Source organism: Narcine bancroftii, chromosome 7 (assembly GCF_036971445.1).
Source record: "Narcine bancroftii isolate sNarBan1 chromosome 7, sNarBan1.hap1, whole genome shotgun sequence".
Lineage (NCBI taxonomy): Eukaryota > Metazoa > Chordata > Chondrichthyes > Torpediniformes > Narcinidae > Narcine > Narcine bancroftii.
Window position 1 is genome coordinate 26,458,077 of NC_091475.1, and position 19,937 is coordinate 26,478,013.

Here is a 19,937-nt window from a genome sequence, read left to right on the forward strand (position 1 = left end):
ACTTGTAGTCGAGCTACCTCGACTACACCTCCTCCCACCCAGTCTCCTGTAAGGTGCCACTCATTTCTCCTCGTTTCTTCGCCTTCACCAAATATGCTTTCAAAATGAAGTCGTCCATTCTCGGACATCCAAAATATCCCTTTTCAGGGAGCACAGCACTCATCTACTCTGGTTAATGGAGCCATCTCTTGGTTCAGCTCTCACTGATCCACCCCCCTCCAAAGAGAACAGGGGGAGGGTTCATTGTTCTCACCTTTCACCCCATCACCCTCCACATTCAGCATAATCATCCAACGCTACCTTTGTTTTGCATCATCATTTTGAACCCCAGAGGAAGCTGCATCTACCCCAAAAACCCCTTTCAGCAGGGATCGCACCCTCTGTAACTCCTTTGTTCACTCATCCCACCACACGCCATGACCCCAGGTACTTTCACTTACACCTCCCCACCATCCAGGGATCCAAATATCCCTTTCAGTTGAGGCAAAAATTCACATTTACATCCTCCAACCTCATTTACTGCAGTCAGTTCTCCCGATGTTTTCCCCTCTACGTCATTTAGGCCAAGCACAGATTTTGGGAATGCTTCACAGAGCACCAGCACTGTCTGCAATGGCCATCCTAAGCACAGATGCATGTTTTTCTTTGAAAATTTTATTTATGATCAATAATAAATCATACATTCAAAATATAATTCAATACGTATTTTATCCCATAAAACCCCCCACCCCCATCCCTCCCACCCCACCCAACCCACCTCTAAACTACACCAAACAAAAGAAGAAAGAGAAAGCGGAGAACAACTAAAATAATACATTTAATTATGTGTCATGATTTGGGACCACATCACCAATGCACGGGAAAAAAGAATTTTAATAATTTAATCACATCCAATCCATGTACGGGCTCCACACAGATGCACTCAACTCCCTTCCCCTCACCAAATGGTCAATGGTTGGCCTTCTCCACTGCCCAGGTGATTCCTAATGCACTCGAGGGACAACACCTCATACTCCAGCTGGACAGTCAACAACTTAAACATATTTTCTAATTTCAGGTAACAAGTCCTCTCTCTTCTTTTGAAACACTTCTCTTCTTCCCCTTCCCTCCATTTTTGTCCCCTTTCCCACCCATTTTCATCATCCTCCCCTCTTTGTATCCTTCTTCTTACACCTCCATTTCCCCTTTGGATTTATACCATTACTTTCACTTTCTCATCAGATTTCAGCAGCGACAGCTTTGGTCCCTACCTATCTCCTACCTCCACCCTGTATAACTCATCTTCCTCCCCCAACCTGACATCTGCCATTCAGTGTCCATCATCCTCCACCCCTCCCTTGTCCATAATTCCACCCCTGCCCCTATCCCTCTCACACTCGTTATAACAGCTCTCGCTCCTCTACTCTCTGTACTGATGAAATGTTCCTTTTCTCTTTGGAGCAAAGAACCATGGGAGGTGATGTGGGTGACACGGTAAGCACAACGCTGTTACAACACTGGCTTTGAATCCAGTGCTGTCTTTAAGGAGGCTCTACATTCTCCCTGTGACTGAGTGGGTTCAAAAATATAATTGGGCGTAGTAAATCATGAAAATCTGTAGACACTGTGGTTGAAGTAAGCACACAAAATTCTGGAGAAGCTCAGCAGGTCAAACAGTGTCCTTTATGTAGCAAAGGTAAAAAATATGCAACTGACATTTCAGGCTTGAGTCTTTCATCATGGTATGAGAAAATGCCGTCAGGCATCCAAACAAAAGAATAGGGGGAGGGGGATGTGGCAAAGGCAGGAGATCAAGGCAACGTGGCCATGAAATCTAATCGAGGTGAGTACATGGTTGTAGAGCTTGAGAGCAGCAGGGGTTATAGATGGGGAACAGTAAGAGAATCCCACAGAACTCCCTTTGGAAAGCAAAGGTGAACTTCCTCAAGGTAGGCAACCCTTGAAAAGCTTTTACAGAGTTGTTGTTGTAGTAGTCAGAAGTAAATCCCGAAAATCTGCAGACATCGTGGTTGGACTGGGCAGCAGGGACATGTGGGCTGAAAGGGCCTGTTACCGTGTTGTAAGTCGAAATTTAAAATTTTTGGAGATATTTTTGGAGACATTGAATAGGGACCACAGCCTGCACCTTTTCCCCAGGGTGACCATAGGAAGTACCAGAGGACATCTGAATGAGGTGGGGGCAGGAAAGTTTAGGGCAATTTTTTTTTGTGTACAGAGTGTCTGGAATTCAATGCCATGGGTGGTGGTGGAGGCTGGTACAATAAGAGCATTCAAAATACTCTTAAGACGCACATGAATACAAGGAAAATGAACGGTTCTCTTTGGAGCGAAGAAGGATGAGAGGTGATGAGGGTGCCACGGTTAGTGCAACACTGTTACACCTGTACCTGACAGTGGGAGATAGGGAAGGTGTATATTGTTGAGGTGTTTGTAGTTGGGCACAACATTGTGGGCTGATGGGCCTGTACTGCGCTGGTGCATGTAGGCGGGCTGATGGGCCTGTACTGCGCTGGTGCATGTAGGCGGGCTGATGGGCCTGTACTGCGCTGGTGCATGTAGGCGGGCTGATGGGCCTGTACTGCGCTGGTGCATGTAGGCGGGCTGATGGGCCTGTACTGCGCTGGTGCATGTAGGCGGGCTGATGGGCCTGTACTGCGCTGGTGCATGTAGGCGGGCTGATGGGCCTGTACTGCACTGGTGCATGTAGGCGGGCTGATGGGCCTGTACTGCGCTGGTGCATGTAGGCGGGCTGATGGGCCTGTACTGCGCTGGTGCATGTAGGCGGGCTGATGGGCCTGTACTGCGCTGGTGCATGTAGGCGGGCTGATGGGCCTGTACTGCGCTGGTGCATGTAGGCGGGCTGATGGGCCTGTACTGCGCTGGTGCATGTAGGCGGGCTGATGGGCCTGTACTGCGCTGGTGCATGTAGGCGGGCTGATGGGCCTGTACTGCGCTGGTGCATGTAGGCGGGCTGATGGGCCTGTACTGTACTCCTTGTTTCCCACCATCCCTCAGCCGATGGTAGGCTGCGCCAACGGTGGCTCTTCCTAACGTTTCATTGGTCAAGCCAACTGCCAATTAAACGCATCACATCCGGAGATGGATTTCAAAATTTCGACTCCAACTCGGCCGGCCCGCTCGCTCCACCCTTGCACCCTTCCGATGACAATTCGCCGTGACTTCAACGTACCGTGTTCCTCGCAGACCACCTTCTGCATCTTACTGCCCACCTCCGAGTTCAGACGAGCGACGGTTCAGCGTTCGACCGGCCAAAGCACACCACGGCTGTCGCTCTTTCATCCAATCACCAAGCACAAATCAGGTCAGCCTTTACAGGTGATTGACAGAGGCCACCACCAATCAGATTGCCCGGGAAGCTGTGGGGTTGTGTTGGTGGCCGAGGTTCAGTGTCCAAGTCCAACCCTCCCTGCAGGATCAGGTGGAACTTTCCCCAGTTTTACATTGCCTCTGCTCCATCATCCCTTACCCTGCCACTTACCTAAATCCAAAATGGTCCATATGCAGGAGTAAAACACAAAGTCTGCAGACTTTGCGAAAACACAAAGCTGGGGAAACCCAGCAGGTTACACAGTGAACTCTATACAGCAAGGATCTGGCGCTATCTATTAGGAGTTTGTACTGTGTGGGGGTTTTCCCCAGGAGTTCCAGTTTCCTCCCACCCTTCAAAACATGTGGGAATTGGATGGCTCAGGCTCATGAGTCAGAAGGGCTGGTTACTGTGCTGTATGCCTAAATTAAATTAAAAATTAAATAAAGATACACAACCAGCATTTTGGGCTTGAGCAGCCCTTCATGTTTGACCTCGATACATGTTTTGAGCACATGGCTACCCATCATTAATATTTACCACTCCTACATTGGCTTACTGCCACTACTTCAGCACAATTCCCAACTAAATGTCATTCAAAGCTTTGTACCTCCAACAAACAAATGATTACGCCAACAAACTCTTGGCTTTATTCTCAACACAAGATCATTGCAAAACTGCTGCCAGCACCAATTCCTAATCTAGTTTTAGAATGGTGTTTGCTGATGTGCATCGTCTCCCTTGCTTTCACAACTTTTCATGGATGGGCCCCTCTGTGTTCTCCAACTCTCAGATATACATGGTCCTCCAGGTCTAGTTTCATTATTATAAACAGCCTCACCTTCTACATTAACCAAGCCCCAAAGCTTTGGAATTTCTTCCCTTTAAGATGATGTCGAAAACAGCATCATTTACGACTTTGGACATGTGTCTTATTATACCATTTTGTAAATAGGTTTCTACACATGCTATTTTACAGCATTCAGCCCTATCGTTCATTGGCATTGTATTTCAAGGGATCATCTAAACTCTTAAGACAATGAAACATAGGAGTAGAAATAAGCCATTCAGCCCATTAGGTCTGCCCCGCTCTTTAATCATGAGTTGATCCATTTTCCCACTCTGCCCCACTGCTTGGCCTTCTCCCCATAACCTTTGATGCCCTGGCTAATCAAAAACCTATCAACTTGTCTGAAATACACCCAATGACCTGGCCTTCACAACCGCCTGTGGCAACAAATTCCACAGATTTACAGAAGTAAAGCAAGAAAATCTGCAGACACCGTGGTTGAAGTAAAAACACAATGCTGGAGAAACTCAGCAGGTCAAACAGTGTCCTTTATATAGCAAAGGTAAAAATACATAACTGATGTTTTGAGCTTGAGGGTATGGAAAAATGTTGGCAGGCATCTGAATAAAAGGGTAAGGGGGGAAGGTGTGGTTGCAAAGGCAGGAGGTAATAGATGGAAAAGGGAGGGAGGGAACAGCAGTGATCAAGGGAAGGAGAGATGGCTAGGTGAATAAAGAGGGAAGGGGAGGAGAACTCGAAAGGGGGAGGGAAGGGGGGAGGGGGGAAGGAGAGCAAATTAGCAGAAACCAGAAAAATCGATGTTAATGCCATCCGGCTGGTGAGTGTCCAGTCAGAAAATCAGGTGTGGTTCCTTATTTATGGGTGGTCTTGGTGGGATAGTACATAAGGCCATGGCCAGACATGTGAGTATGGGAGAGTGAATCAGAACTGAAAAGGTTGGCTACTGGGAGGCAGGCAGAGCGGAGGTGTTCAGCGAAACAAACTCTCAATCTGTGCCCAGTCTCTCTGATGTAGAGAAGGCCACAAAGCGAGCACCAGTAGCAATAAATCAGTTGCTTCACTTGAAAGGCCTGTTTGGGGCCCTGGACTGTGGTGAAGGACGAGGTGTGGGCACAAGTGTGGCACTTTCTGCAGCCACAGGGGAACGTGCCGAAGTGGCAATTAGTGGGAAGGGATGAGTGCATGAGGGAGTCATGGAGGGAATGGTCCCGACAGAAGGCAGAGAGGGGAGGAGAGGGGAAGATATGTCTAGTGGTTGGAACCTGTAGTAAATGCTGGAAATTCTGGCGAATAATGTGTTGGATGCGGAAGTTGATGGGTGGTAGGTGAGGATGAGGGGGATTCTATGTTTGTTGCGTCTGGGGGAGAGGGGACTAGGGCAGATGAACTGGAAATGGAGAAGATGTGGTGAGGGCTGAGTTGACAATGGTGGAGGGGAAGCCATGTTTGTGGAAGAAGGCAGACATTTCAGAAGATCTGACTGGAAGACATTACCCTCCACCACTACCCTCCTCACTTCAAACAACTTCTCCTTTAACTCATCTCACTTCCTCCAAATCATAGGAGTAGCCATGTGTACTCGCATGGTGGTTTTTGGGCTTTATGGAGAGAATTAAAATGAATCAGTAAAGTCCTTAAATGAGTCCCTGACTGAGTTTGTTGTTGAGGAGTCTGATGGTGGAGAGGGAGCAGCTGTTCCTGAACCTGGTGGTGCGAGCGTTGCAGTGCCTATACCTCTCTCCTGATAGCAGCAGCGAGAATAAAATGTGCTGGGTGGTGTGGATCCTTGATGATTGCTGCTGCTCTCCGACAGCAGCGTTCCCTGTAGATGTGGGGAGGGTTTTGCCTGGGCTGTGTCCACTACCTTTTGCAGGGCTTTACGCTCAAGGGTACTTGTGTCCCCCATACCAGACAATGATGCTGCCGGTCAGCACACTTTCCACCACACCTCTGTAGAAATTTGCCAGGGTTTCTGGTGTCATACCAAACCTCCACAAACTCTTGAGGAAGTAGAGGCACTGATGTGCTTTCTTCATGATGCCATTGGTGTGTTGGGCTCTGGAAAGATCCTCCGAGATAGTGACTCCCCTTCTCCATCTCTAATCCCCCAGTGATCTCTGGATTGTATACCTCTGGCATTCCCTTCCTGAAGCCAACAATCAAGTCCTTAGTTTTGGTGACATTGAGTGCAAGGTTGATGTTGGTGCACCATTCAGCCAAGTTTTCAATCTCCCTCCTTCATACAATTCACTGACGTGGTATAATTGGCAAATTTATAGATGGCGTTGTCGTACCAAGCCACAGAGTCGTAGGGGGATAAGCCACACAGAGCAGGGTACTGATGGAGATTGTGGAGGAGATGTTCTTACTAATCCTCACTGATTGTGATCTGGAAGTAAGTGAGGAAATCCAGGATCCAATTACACAGTGGGGTGTTGAGTCCCTCCCAGGACTTGGAGTTTGCTGATCAGTTTTGAGGGAATGATGGTGTTAAATGCCGAACTGTAGTCGATAAAGAGCATCCTGATTGATGCATCTTTACTGTCCCCAGTTGTGGCCTAAAATATTGTATATACTCATGGAGAAGTCAAATATTTAAGATGATTTTTAATGTTAAATTTAGGGATTAACCATTACACGCATACTGCTTTTGATAGCGGTAAGTACCTACATCGTTTGCGGTGTCGGAAATTCCGATGGGCAGGCGGTTGGAGCCGTGGCAAGTGTTCATGGTCGAGGCATCAGGTAGTAGGCCTGATAGGGGAGTCGAATTTTACACATGATATAAGGAAAATATTGGATTTTAGGGGGATTGACTTTTACACAGTATCGACTTATTTTACTAGCATATATGTTTATGCAGTTGTACTGTATCCTCCTTTATATTCATTTCTCTGAATTGTGAAGTTAAGTATTCTGTATGTCTGTGTAACTACCTTCTTTACAGGAAAATGGAGATAATTTTAAAATTGGGTTTAAAATTTAAACCTATAATATTTTGTTAAAAACATAACGCACGATCTGATGAAAGTTTATTGACATGAAATGCATGGCCAGATCCATTGAACATACCCTGAATTTTCTGTTTTTATAGTCTATTTTGGTGATTTAGTGGATTTTCCACTTCTTTTTCAATAATCTCTAAATATTCTCACTGTAATCTGACCAATGTACCTGTAAACACAAAACCAAAAAAAAGGTTAAAGAGCATTTTATGAAAACTACAAATATTTGGAATCTGAAAGACAAACATCATATATTATAATCTTATTAAAATGATTAATTGTATAGCACTTTTGATATTGAAAAATGGCCAACATTCTTCTTTGTAGCCAAACCAAAATGGACAATGAAACTGGTTATTTTAAAAGAAGGTTCTAAAGAACAAGAGGAAGGTGGAATGACTGCGTAGCAGTTAGTACAAAGCTGTTACACCGCCAGGGATCAAGACTGGGGTTCAAATCCTGCACTGACTATAAGGAGTATTTACGTTCTCTCTGTGACTGCGTGGGTTTCCTCCGGGTGCTCTGGTTTCCTTCCACCGTTCAAAACTTATTGGGGGTTGTAGGACAATTGGGTGTTATTGGGCAGCATGGACACATGGGGCCAAAAAGGCCTGTTACCATGTTGTATGTTTACCAGATTGAGATGTTGGTAAAGGCCAGACCTTTCAGTGGTAAGGGAAGAATTTGCACATATGATTAAAAGTGGGTGAGTGGAGTGGTGATTATATAAAAAGGGGTAGAATGAGAGATTGGTAGAAACAAAGACAAATCACATAAGGATAAGAATTTTGCAAAGGAGGCTTTGGGGAACAAGTAATCACTGTAAATCAGTGAAGATTAAAGGTCCAAAAATCCTCAATAGCCTGCACAGAAACTAATTTAACTTTTGGTTAGTGTATATATCAGATATTATTTATTTATCTATCACTTTTTTATTTTCTCTTTTTTTTTGTCTCATGGCATATAGTAGTAATTTATGATATGGTTGATGTATCTTACAAACCTGTGTGCTGCAGCAAGTTAGAATTACAGCATATCTGTATATTATAACAATAACGGCTCACATACATAATGCAGCCCTGTAAACAGATTTGCTAATACTGAGCATGAGCAAAACTTATTAACATGGGGAGAAACCAGTTACAAATTGATAAACCTAACATTGGCTCCAAGTTGCAGCATGAGAGACTGCATCAGTGGGAGTAAAATATTTTTTCCAAAGTGAAGGGATCTAGCTTAAAACGTTGACACTTATTTTTCTCCCAATGATGCTGTTTGACCCGCTGTGTTTCTCGCGCAGATTGATTCAAAAAATGTTTCAGGAGGAAACAGGAGTTCAGATCTTCTCCACTAGATGGCACAGTTTCCTATATTTTAAAGAGACGTGGCTGCTCTGAAAACAATTCTACTTTGTGCTTGCAGTAAATCAGAGTTTTGATGGGAACAAGGATGCTGTTCCAGTTTTCATTATCAGGGATGATGACATTATCATCTTCAATCATCATCTCTATCAAGCTGAACTTGGAGAGGATTGGTTTGAGCTGGGCCTGGGCTCACATTCATTTGATCAGATATTGGTCTTGGAATCTAGATTAATGATAATAAGTTTATTTTCATATGCATGACAATGTCCACATGCACAAAAATTCTTATTTGCTGCAGCTGAACAGGTATTTCGTGAAAATATTCTACAATGGTATACATTAAATTAAAAAGAGATAATATAAAAATAGATAGATAATAAATATTCAGGGTTGCTATAGGGCAAGAAAGAATGTGGCGTTACAATCATGCAGACAATTCTTTTGTGGTGATGGAGCAGTCATGATTAGTGAAACAAGGGGAGGTTCAACAAGCTTATAACTATTGGAAAGACGTTCTTGATCATAGAGGTGAGCGTTGTCTCCGCTCCATCCTCAACATCCATTGGAGCGCTTTCATCCCTAACGTCGAAGTACTCGAGATGGCAGAGGTCGACAGCATCGAGTCCACGCTGCTGAAGATCCAGCTGCGCTGGATGGGTCACGTCTCCAGAATGGAGGACCATCGCCTTCCCAAGATCGTGTTATATGGCGAGCTCTCCACTGGCCACCGTGACAGAGGTGCACCAAAGAAAAGGTACAAGGACTGCCTAAAGAAATCTCTTGGTGCCTGCCACATTGACCACCGCCAGTGGGCTGATAACGCCTCAAACCGTGCATCTTGGCGCCTCACAGTTTGGCGGGCAGCAACCTCCTTTGAAGAAGACCGCAGAGCCCACCTCACTGACAAAAGGCAAAGGAGGAAAAACCCAACACCCAACCCCAACCAACCAATTTTCCCCTGCAACCGCTGCAACCGTGTCTGCCTGTCCCGCATCGGACTTGTCAGCCACAAACGAGCCTGCAGCTGATGTGGACTTTTACCCCCTCCATAAATCTTCGTCCGCGAAGCCAAGCCAAAGAAAGAAGAGTGGTGAGGTGGTGACCAGGGGACAAAGCTTATTGTTTATTGTGAAAGTGTTGCAGAATACTGGGGCAGAAGGCTTTGGAGACACTGGAAGAATGATCCTGGGATTTAGATGCATTGAGATTGTAGATGTTGGGAGAAATTAATTAGCTCAGGGAGTAGAAAATATTGTGAATTAGGTTTATGTTTTTAGAACTAGAGATTAGAGCCATTAAAATCTACAGGAAATAGTTCCGAAAAAGAAGCCAGTGAATGGGTAGTTGGTGAGAGGACTAAAGCCTCGCTTTATAGTGAGTAACTACTGGCTGGAAGTATTGTGGTCAACAGTTTTGAAGGAGTTCCAAAAGATACTGACAAAGCTCCCTTCTGACCAATTAGGGTCTGATCCCCACAATAATTCTGCCTATTTATGATTTATGTACAGACTCTTTTGTCTTGCATTCACTAGCCAGATCCATGGAACACTACAGAACAGAAACAGGCCTTTCATCCTTTCTAGTCTGCACTAAAACGTTTTTAGACATACAGTATGGTAACAGGCCAATTCAGCCCACAAGTCCATGCTGCCCAATTTACATCCCCAGTGAGAGCCCAAAGTCAGGTTTGCATAAATCTAGGGTGAGATGGGAGTCAAAGCTAGACACAACAATTGATGAACAACTCTAGGGCTACTATCAATGCCAGGTATAGATTGGTCCATTATAACTTTCTCCATCAACTGTACCTCACCCCACAGAAATTACACCTATAGAAACCTGAATTATCAGAGATGTGTTTTAGGTGTGATGCAGAGGTTGGTTCCTTTTTACATTCTACCTGGCTTTGCATGAAGGTGAGGCCCTTCTGGTTTGACCTTAAGATCACAGGAGTCACCTTCCCAGTAGACCCAGAGCTTTTTCTTCTGGGGAACTTTACCATGGTTTGTAGATGACTAACTAATTCTGAAATTAAATTCACAGAATTTGCCTTATGCGTGGCCAGGAAATGTCTCGCGGTAACATGGAAGTCTGGCTTCCATCTACTCATGGAGAGGTGGTCTTTAGAGATGAATAGTTGCATCCCACTTGAAAAGGTCACATACAATCTCAGGAAGGGATATAACACCTTCCTAAAAATCTGGCAGCCTTATTTAGAGCCTCACTGGGGCCAAAATAGGGCTACGATTGCTACTGGCTAGCCAGTAGACATGTGTAAAGATTTTAACACTGGTATTATCATGTCTTCATATGTTTTACTGTATGCACTGGCAATGGGATGATATATTTTTTCTTCATTCTTTCTTTGTTTAATAGGACATATAGAGAGGAGTGGGTGGAGGGGGGGGGGTTTTCTTGATGTTTACATTTGATATGATTGTTGATTGTTACATATATTAAAATGATAAATAAAATTATTTTTAAAAACCCTGCACCCCTGGTACGCTTCCACCGGTGGGAGGAAACCAGAGCCCCGAGGAAAAACCCACACAGACACAGGGAGAACATACAAACTCCTTTCAGACAACATAGGATTTGAACCACGATCCTGATCGCTGGCGCTGTAAAGACATTGTGCTCACCACTTTGCTAACCGTTCCATCTAATCCCACTGACCTACACCTGGACCATATTCCTTCCATCCATGTACCTGTCCAAATTTTTCTTATATGTCAAAATTGAGCCTGTATTTCCCAATTCAGCTGGCAGCTTGTTCCACACTCCCAAATCTCTTTACATGAAGAAGTTCACTTTAAGATTTTCCCCCTTTTGCCCTTAATCCAAATCTTCTAGTTGTTATCTCACCTCACTTCAGAGGAAAAATCCTGCTTGCCAAATCCTTTTTCATTACCCTGTGGTGATTCACGCAATCCTTGCAATCATTTTATTAAATATCTTTGATACCTACTTCAAAGGTTTTACCTTCCTGAAATGTGATACACAAAAGTGGACACAATGCTCCAGTTGTGATGTACCATTTAAAAAAAAATTATCATTGTTTTCCCTGCTATGCATAAACTCTGTAGTGTTGTGATAATCTGAATCATTATTGACTGCTCTGCATCCTGAAATATTGTCTTTTGGTTTTTTTTTGCCAATGACATTTCAACATTACACTTTGAAATGCAAGTCTTGTCCCGATACGAGAGCCTGATGGGAGAGGTGCTGCACATGGATTTGCTGATGGTTTGAACTGGAGTCTGTGCGGATGCAGAGGGTTTGGGAGCTCTGGAGGCAAATCTCCAGACACTCAGTGACTCTGGGGGGACTCTCTTTTGCTTCTCTTTCTCTGACTTTAAGAGGCGCTTCAAGCAATTTCTGCCGATGGCGAATCTGGCTGCCTTACAGCAGACTAAAGGAAAATTTGTGTAATATATTTTTTGTTTTATTACATGACAATAAAGGAATCTTAATTCTTCTTTGAATGGCTTAAAAACAATTGCTTTGCATCCTTTACATTCATTTGATTTTCACCAATTAATTGCTCATACTGTTTTTTATGAGACTTTGCCAAATTTCCACAATGGCACTAGTCCTATTGGTTCAGTTATGTAGGAAGTTACTCTCCCTTCAATATTCATCCTACTTGTCTGCTGACTGTTCAAACAACTTTTAAGAAGATTCATTTGATTGAATTCTCTAATGGAGAAGTTGTCCTGAAAATGAGTCATTGAATAATGTTGCCCTGAACTCTGGGATTTAGAGCAGTAGATGACAGGGTAGATACTGAATGAATATTTTTTTAAGCAATACAATCTCGAGTTAGGTAGCAATAGCCTCAGAATGAGGGGCCAGCTATTTGGTAATGGTGAGGAAAATCTTTGGTCAAAAAATACTGGTAAACATTCTTTGGATATTTTGATTGAGAGTACTGTGAATATTCAGTCTTTGCTTTATATTGAAGGTAGAGGTCAGTAAAGTTTGGGCACAAAGGTGGTGGTAACTCTCTGGAATTTTCTCTCCCACAGAGTTGTAGAGGTTGGATGAATGAAAGAGGGTGTTTAAAAAAAAATTGTAGATATGTTTCTGAAAGACTGGGGAATTTAAGGACATGTGGAGCAGGAGTTGAGGCAGATCAGTGATGATTATATTGAACGATGGCACAGATTTTAATGGCCAGGTGGAGTACTCCTACATGTTGTGTCTGATTTCTTGTGTTTATAGTATAAAATTACATGAGAAAATGATTTGCTCTGATCTTGTTGGATAGCTAAGAACACTGAAATATATAGAAATGTTTGTTCTGTAATATGCTAAACAACTAATTCCGATTCCTGCTTTTTATAAAAGTAAAATCAGCATCACCTGCTGCCATCTAAACAACATCTAAGCACAGGATTCATGATCAGAAGGAGATAGTGGATTATTGAGTTCCGAATCTGATTTCCTTTGCTCTTTTTGTTGGACATGATGAGGAAAGTTATCACACTTTAATATCAGTTCTGGTTAAGATTAACTCAGTACAGATCTGACGTGGTGCATGGGGATTTTTTGCCACTTTGGCATTGTATTGCCGCACAATTAAAATTGCCAAAGGAGACTTTGGGAGTTCATTAACAGCTGTGCAGTACACAAAAGTGCTTGAATATCTGCAGTATTCTTGTTTACTTCCATTAACCATTTCTTTTTGGCACGATTGGCATAGCGGTTAGCGCAATGCCTTTACAGCGCCAGCGATTGGGACCAGGTTTCGAATCCCACACTGACTGCAAGGAGTTTGTATGTCCTCCCCATGTGTGCGTGGGCTTTCCCCGTGGGCTCTGGTCTTCTCCCACCATTTGAAATGTGCTGGGGGTGTAGGTTAAATGGGTGTAAATTGGGCGGCACGGACTCGTGGGCCAAAATGGCCTGTTTACCGTGCTATATGTCAAAGGAGGAAAAACCCAACACCCAACCCCAACCAACCAATTTTCCCTTGCAACCGCTGCAACCGTGCCTGCCTGTCCCGCATCGGACTTGTCAGTCACCAACGAGCCTGCAGCAGACGTGGACATACCCCTCCATAAATCTTCGTCCGTGAAGCCAACCCAAAGAGAAAAGATGACTAAACAAAAAATAGAAATCTAAAAGGTTAATTCATTTCCTTTGTGTTTAGCAATTGATTATTTTGATTCTGAATATAATGTACAACTTCTAAGGAGACAGTGACTGCAAAAACCACAGACCCCACTGAGTTTCCCAGTGGAGGCTTGTTTCTGATCTCATTCTCACAGACTCCTGCAGTAAGATCGCCCTTCATCTGGCACGGTTTGACATTTTCATGAAATGGTCTCAAATTTGCTACTTCTTTTTTCATCTGATAATTACAGGGGCTATTCTTAAATCCTATCAACTCCAAGGAGTAATTTTAGTGTTGAAAAAGCATCACACACTGTGCAAACAAGCAAGGTTGGAGCTTCTAGAAAAGGATAATTAATTACCTTGGTTGCCTTCCTGAGTTCAAAAAACAATGCTTGTGCAATACAAGGTTCAGATAACTGATAACTGTTTTTAATATCTAGGCATTAATTTAATTAAAGACAAAACCCTTTATAGCAGATGGAGTATTTACCATTATCAGGCAGGAGTCAGTGAGGAGCTACTTTGGTTTTGGTACTTTAGAAATGTATGAATGATATTGTGTACAAGATTATAAATTTGCTGTGATTAAAATTGTAAATTTGCTGATAGATTAAAATGAGTTTGTAATACATGTCTGTGTTCAGCAAGCAGTTTTCTTGTGGCTAGAAAAGGCCACCTAATTTACCTTGCATTTTGTGGGACCCATTATTCCCAGCCAGAATTAAGATGATGGATCATTTCTTTCATTTATGTATGAGATTACACTCCTGTGCGGGATTCATTTTATGTAGGTGATTTGTATCATGAAATTAATATACACCCATTGCTTAAATCAACCTATTTTCGGCTATGCCCCCCCCCCCCCTCCCCCTCGGACTCTGCTCAAAGTTTATGGGCTTCCTTCACTGTGAAGCAGCCAAGTTTTAGTTTCTTCTGTACATCTCTCCCTCAAATATCTTTATCAATGCAGATTTCTATCTCTTCAATACTGCTGAATTAGTCTTGCAATTATAGATTGTCCTTTGTCTTTCAGTGCATTACTCAGCTGGTGGTATCTAAATAAGGTCGAAGTGCTAAAATAGCCCAGACGTTCTTTTATTCTTGACCAGTCATCAGGTTTCTGACTCACTTTGTCTTACCTGTTCCTCGGTCTCATGTCCTGTATTTTATGAGCTAGCTGCAAGAAAATGAACTTCAAAGGTCTCATTTACAGCCTTCCACACTAAACATACGGAAAAATGAAATTATTAGGCTTTTGGACGATTAAATCAGAATGAAAGAAACTACTCTGTAGGTCCTTTTCTAGAGTAAAAAAAAAATGCGACTAAAAAGGCTGAGATTCTCTGCCCTCGCCCTCCTGGCCCTACCTCCGCCAGCAGCTCCAAGACGGCGACTCCGATCCTTCCGGGGTTAGTCCCAGTGGCAGAGCGGAGCCCTCCACCGAGCTTCATGAATGTCCAGCCCCTGCAGGGGGGTTGGCCAGGGACGGTCTGATGATGTCGCGATGACACCTAACAAAGCTGGTCGGTGAACCTGCACTAAACAGTTCATGTCAGACAGAGCCCTGGCTTCTTCCTGCAGCCACTTGTCTAATGAGTCTCCCCAGTGCTCGTGGCTCCTGCGGCTGCCTGTGTTTGTTCTCGCTTCTTCCCCCCAACCCCAACCCCATGCGCAAGGGTGGGGGGCGGTCGCCTCCTCTTGGGGGTTGGAGGGCAGTTTCGGGCTGACTTTGTGCCGCATTCCTGATCTCTAAAGACCCTCCCCTCCCCATTCCCTGCCAGAGATTTCGTCGGGCATAAGAATGATCAATGGCTGACTTCGTTACCCATCATCCCCCAGGCAGCTGGAACCGCTCTGGGAAAGGCAGAGCGGTTCCAGCTGCGTGGGGGATGATGGGTAACGAAGTCAGCCATTGCTCGCCACGGCGGCTCTGGAGCACACACCGAAATGCCCCTTCGCATAAAGCTTTATGATAAGGTACGTTCCGTTCTTTCTCAGTGGATGGAGCTGACCTCGAAGTGGAGGCCCTCCATAAAAACACCTTGTAACTCCCTCACCCCACCTTCTCATTCAGACATCTACCAGTTTTCCCCCATTCCTGACAAAAAGCGTGGGCTTTTTCTTCCTCGGGATTCTGCGTGAACTCATCGGAAGACCACAGTCAGGACTGATCGCTTCACTTATCGTTATAAAAGCTCTGAAGGCCGATTCAGCAGGCGAACTCTGATCCGTTAGACCAGGGGTGTCAAACTCAAATTCACGGAGGGCCAAAATTAAAAACTTGGACTAAGTCGAGGGACGAACTATTTATTGAAAATTTTCAACAACATCTGCATGTTTGCTCTTCTTTCAACATATGTAATGTTAAACTTTTTCTTATTAAAATAAATGTTTAATAATAGTTTTGGATAAACTCTTTCATTGTCATTGGCCCATTTCCTTTAGCGTCTGAAACCGTGCACATGACGAGTCAATGAGGGATGATTAAAGCAGTGGTCTTCAAACTTTTTCTTTCCACCCACAGACCACCTTAAGCAATCCCTTACTAATCACTGAGCACCAATGGCACAGGGACGCGAGTGGAAAGAAAAAGGTTGAGAACTGTTGTATTGTGGTAACTCCACATCTGATTAGGTTAATTGTTAGGCAAGTGGTCAGAGAAGGACCCCCCCCCCCACCCCAAGAAAGGCTTAAATCACAGGAACAAAATAAGCTTCCGTCTCCCTGCTCCCAATCTTACACACAGTCCTGATGTGGAATGTGGGGTCGCAGCTCCACGTTCACCCGAGTTCAGGTGCTGTCTGTGTGGAGTTTGTATGCTCTCCCCTTGTCTTGGACCAACAGGTCGGTTACCTGACGAAGGCACCCGAACCCCCCGTTGAAACGCCGGCGTCAGGGGCAGTGGAGGAATTGGCTGAGAAGAGCGCGTTGCTCTCACCCCCCTCCCATGGCTGGAGAGGGATTAAACTGCGATCTCACGGCGCCGGGCTCATCTCCAACAAAAGGAGCAGGAGGCAGGGTCCGCCGTGCACGGAGCGAGGGGGAAGGCATCGCCAACGAGACGTTCGGTCCGGCGTCGCTGCAGAAGCGCAGACCCAGCGAGGATGGTCCCCAACTCCAGCCGCGTCTGTGTGTCCGGGAGCCGGGCGGGCTGAGTGCGGCGCTCCGATCCCCGGGATTCGGGACTCTGAGATCCCTCCACACCTCCGGCGTCTTCATTTTCACCTTCAGTGTGCATGCACTATACTGGCGCGGCGGCCAGCGGGCCAACTCTAATATATATTTAGTATGATCTTGCGGGCCAAATATAATTATATGGCCCGCGGGCCAGAGTTTGACATGTGTGCGTTAGAGTGTCCACTCAGACTCGCTCCACCTTCTCCATAAAAAGGCAATGCCCCTGAAAGCGGCTGCAAAGGGGCAGGCTGATCATGCCGCGAAGAGGTCTTCAGCCCGAGACCCAGGAGGGCGAATTTTAAAGGGCTCACTGTGCTCAGATACTTATTACCCACATCAATCACATCATGACACTGTTCATATTCGTGATGGGTAAAGCTTTTTGTTCGGAAAGGAATGCTTAGATTAATTTTTCACTTGCTGGTGCGTCTGGATGATATCATGGTGACGGGCGGTGCTACTTCCCTCAGCTCTGGAAGGTGGCTCCTGTCGTTGCTCTATGAGGGCTTCTCCATAAAAAGATAAATTCACCCTTTCTTCAGGTGGCTTTAATGAAGGGTTAGGGCCTTTAATGAAGGTAAAAGGCCTCTCCCTACACTCATGACTGTATGGCCGGGCACAATGCCAATGCCACCTACAAATTTGCCAATGACTCCAATGTTTGTCAGCAGAATCAAAGACATCAGTGAGGAAGCTCCAGGAGTGAGATAGATTGGTTGATTGAGTGGTGTCACAACAACAACCTTACATTCAATATTAGCAAAACTAAGGAATTGATTTTGGACTTCAGGAGAACACAAACTCGTCCTCATTGACAGGTCTGCAATGGAAATGGTCAAGAACTTCAAATTCCTGCATGTCAACATCTCTGAAGATCTGTTCTAGGGCCTCCATTGTCGATGCAATCACAAAGAAGGCCCACTACTGGCTATATTTCATCAGGAATTTTGAGGAGGTTTGGTATGTCACCAAAGATTCTTGCAAACTTCTACAGCTGTCTTGTGGAGAGCATTCTGACTTGTCGCATCACTGTCTAGTATGGAGATGCCAAAGCACAGGATAGAAAAAGATGACAGAGTTGTGAACTCTGCTAACGTCATCATGGGCATCAGTCTTCAGTCCATGAAGGACATCTACAAGAGGTGGTATCTCAAGAAAGCAGCCTCCAGGGTTTGAGGGTGATCTGGCTGTGACACCTGTCACTGCACTGATCGCGAGGGATGATTTGGCTGGTCTGGCTGGCTAGGCGGGTGAAATAAGTTATTGAATTAATCTATGATAACCTTGTTAAACCCATATTTGCCATTAATTTAGATAAAAATTGCTAAAAAAAAATCAAACAAAATAAAAATCTAAAAACTAAATCTAATCTATCTCTTCCCTCTAATCAAGGTAACCTTTGTAAAAGAAAAGGAAAATTATGGATCAGATAGTGACCTCCAGACATTGAACATTCAAATTCTTAATTCTTCCAATGATGAAGATATCCTTTCTTTAATGTTGCATCTATTTTTCTTCAAACTTAAATGGGACATTACATCATGTAACCATGTACAAGTAGGTGAAGAGTCATATTTCCATTTCATTAAAATTGCTCATCTGGCTATCAATGTAGTAAAGGCTAAAACTTTCTCCAGACCGAACTATATCTGTCTCACATGAAAAAAAAACAAAGCAATTAACGGACAAAGTTCCATATTAATCTTAAAAATCATTGATAAAATTTGGAAAATCTCTCTAAATTTGGACACTCCCAAAACATGTGAATCAGTGAAGCCTCAAAAATTTTACACTTCTCACCTAGTGGATCAATATCTGCATAAAAATGAGATAATTTAAGTCTGGACTTATGAAACATCTAATCCCCAAAACATCAAGCAGCCAATTCTGCCCTTGTGTAATGGAAAAAAAATTTGTCAACTATTTGAATACACTTTTTTTCATGTATCAACGGGCTTTTATTCTATTATTCAAGTTTTTCTAAATTCTCCAGTTCTCATGAAGATTAATTGAAACATCAGCTTTTTAAAAATGTTTCCACAGAATGTAGACTGAGCTGAATACTTATATCATTTTCTGTTTTTATTTCAAGAGGACAGAATTCAAGTAATAGTTCAGTATTACAGAATACTGTAATGAGTTTGTATATTCTCCCTGTGTCTGTGTGGGTTACCCCTGGGGAATCTGGTTCCTTTCCATCATTCAAAAACACAACTGAATTCTAGAGTTACAATGAGACCAATTGTGCTTGATATTTAATTGCACTGGACAACAAAGATTTTGCTTCCTGAACACTTTTGGTTGTATTTTTTGCATTTTGGCTTGCTGATCATGAAAATCACCATAAAAAAATTCCTTTCATGTACCTTTTTCTTTTAGATATAACCTGTGTTTGTGATTTCATGTTATATTTTAAGTTGACTAGTATATTGCCCACAAAGCAAGCTGTTTTGGTCAGTCCAAGCATGCCTAGACATGCACTCTGTCCAGGTGCTATGCAAATGTTGTCTTTGGCCTGGGAATGCTTTGTTAGGATAGATGGAAACAGGCTTTAAAAGCAGCTCACATATGCTGGTGTTGTGTATTACATTGAAGTAGATTGAACACATGTTGATGCACATGCTCTTCAGGCAATAGCATAGTGAGTGTACTTAACAATAGCCTTTATTGTCTTAAGGAAGATACAATAGAACAGAAATATCTCACCAATGTCACATCAGCTGTGATGTGGCGAGTTTCTGCTTAGGCCTCAAAGGTGTAGCATGACTTCACCTAGTAAGAAATCCCATGAGCTCTACTTTGTTGTAAAATTGATGACCAAGTCAAACCCTGGGCTCCTCACATTTGTTGCACATGTGCAGTCAACCTGAGAACTTGGTTCAGTTGTACATTATGTTATTCAACATGTTAAATTCAGTAAAAGTTCATTTAATGTTTCTCCAACTTCTTACATGATGCAGCAAATCTGAAATTATCTTTGTGCTCAGCTTGAAGTTGCCTATCATAATCTTCAATTTCTTTTCTGGAAGCAAACCTTTGAAAAAATGTATTGTCCAGTGTTATGGTACAAGTAGTCATAATCAAAATTAAGTTAATGGAGATAAAAGGAAAAATTCAGCAATTACTGTCAT

At 43.6% G+C, this 19,937-nt stretch overlaps 1 protein-coding gene and 2 long non-coding RNA genes across 5 annotated transcripts in view; 1 reads left to right on the forward strand and 2 right to left on the reverse strand.

Annotated features, from left to right (window-relative positions):
• Positions 1-3,317, reverse strand: part of ttf2 (transcription termination factor, RNA polymerase II) — a 76,256-nt gene extending 72,939 nt beyond the window's left edge. For both annotated transcript variants that reach the window (XM_069889216.1, XM_069889215.1), the window contains exon 1: positions 3,191-3,317. In XM_069889216.1, the coding sequence (XP_069745317.1) occupies positions 3,191-3,218 (28 nt within the window). In that variant the 5' untranslated portion in view covers positions 3,219-3,317. The remainder of the gene's footprint in view (positions 1-3,190) is intronic.
• The window catches only part of LOC138738632 (uncharacterized), a 49,943-nt gene continuing 33,115 nt past the window's right edge, over positions 3,110-19,937 (forward strand). Inside the window, exon 1 of the long non-coding RNA XR_011341632.1 lies at positions 3,110-3,322. This is a non-coding gene — a long non-coding RNA (uncharacterized lncRNA). The remainder of the gene's footprint in view (positions 3,323-19,937) is intronic.
• LOC138738631 (uncharacterized) lies at positions 7,155-15,107 on the reverse strand. 2 transcript variants are annotated; one of them, XR_011341631.1, is made up of 3 exons: positions 14,997-15,107; positions 14,769-14,851; positions 7,155-7,313 (listed from the first exon to the last, which is right to left on the reverse strand). It is a non-coding gene; the product is annotated as an uncharacterized lncRNA (long non-coding RNA). The 2 variants fall into 2 exon arrangements; XR_011341630.1 differs by lacking the exon at positions 14,769-14,851.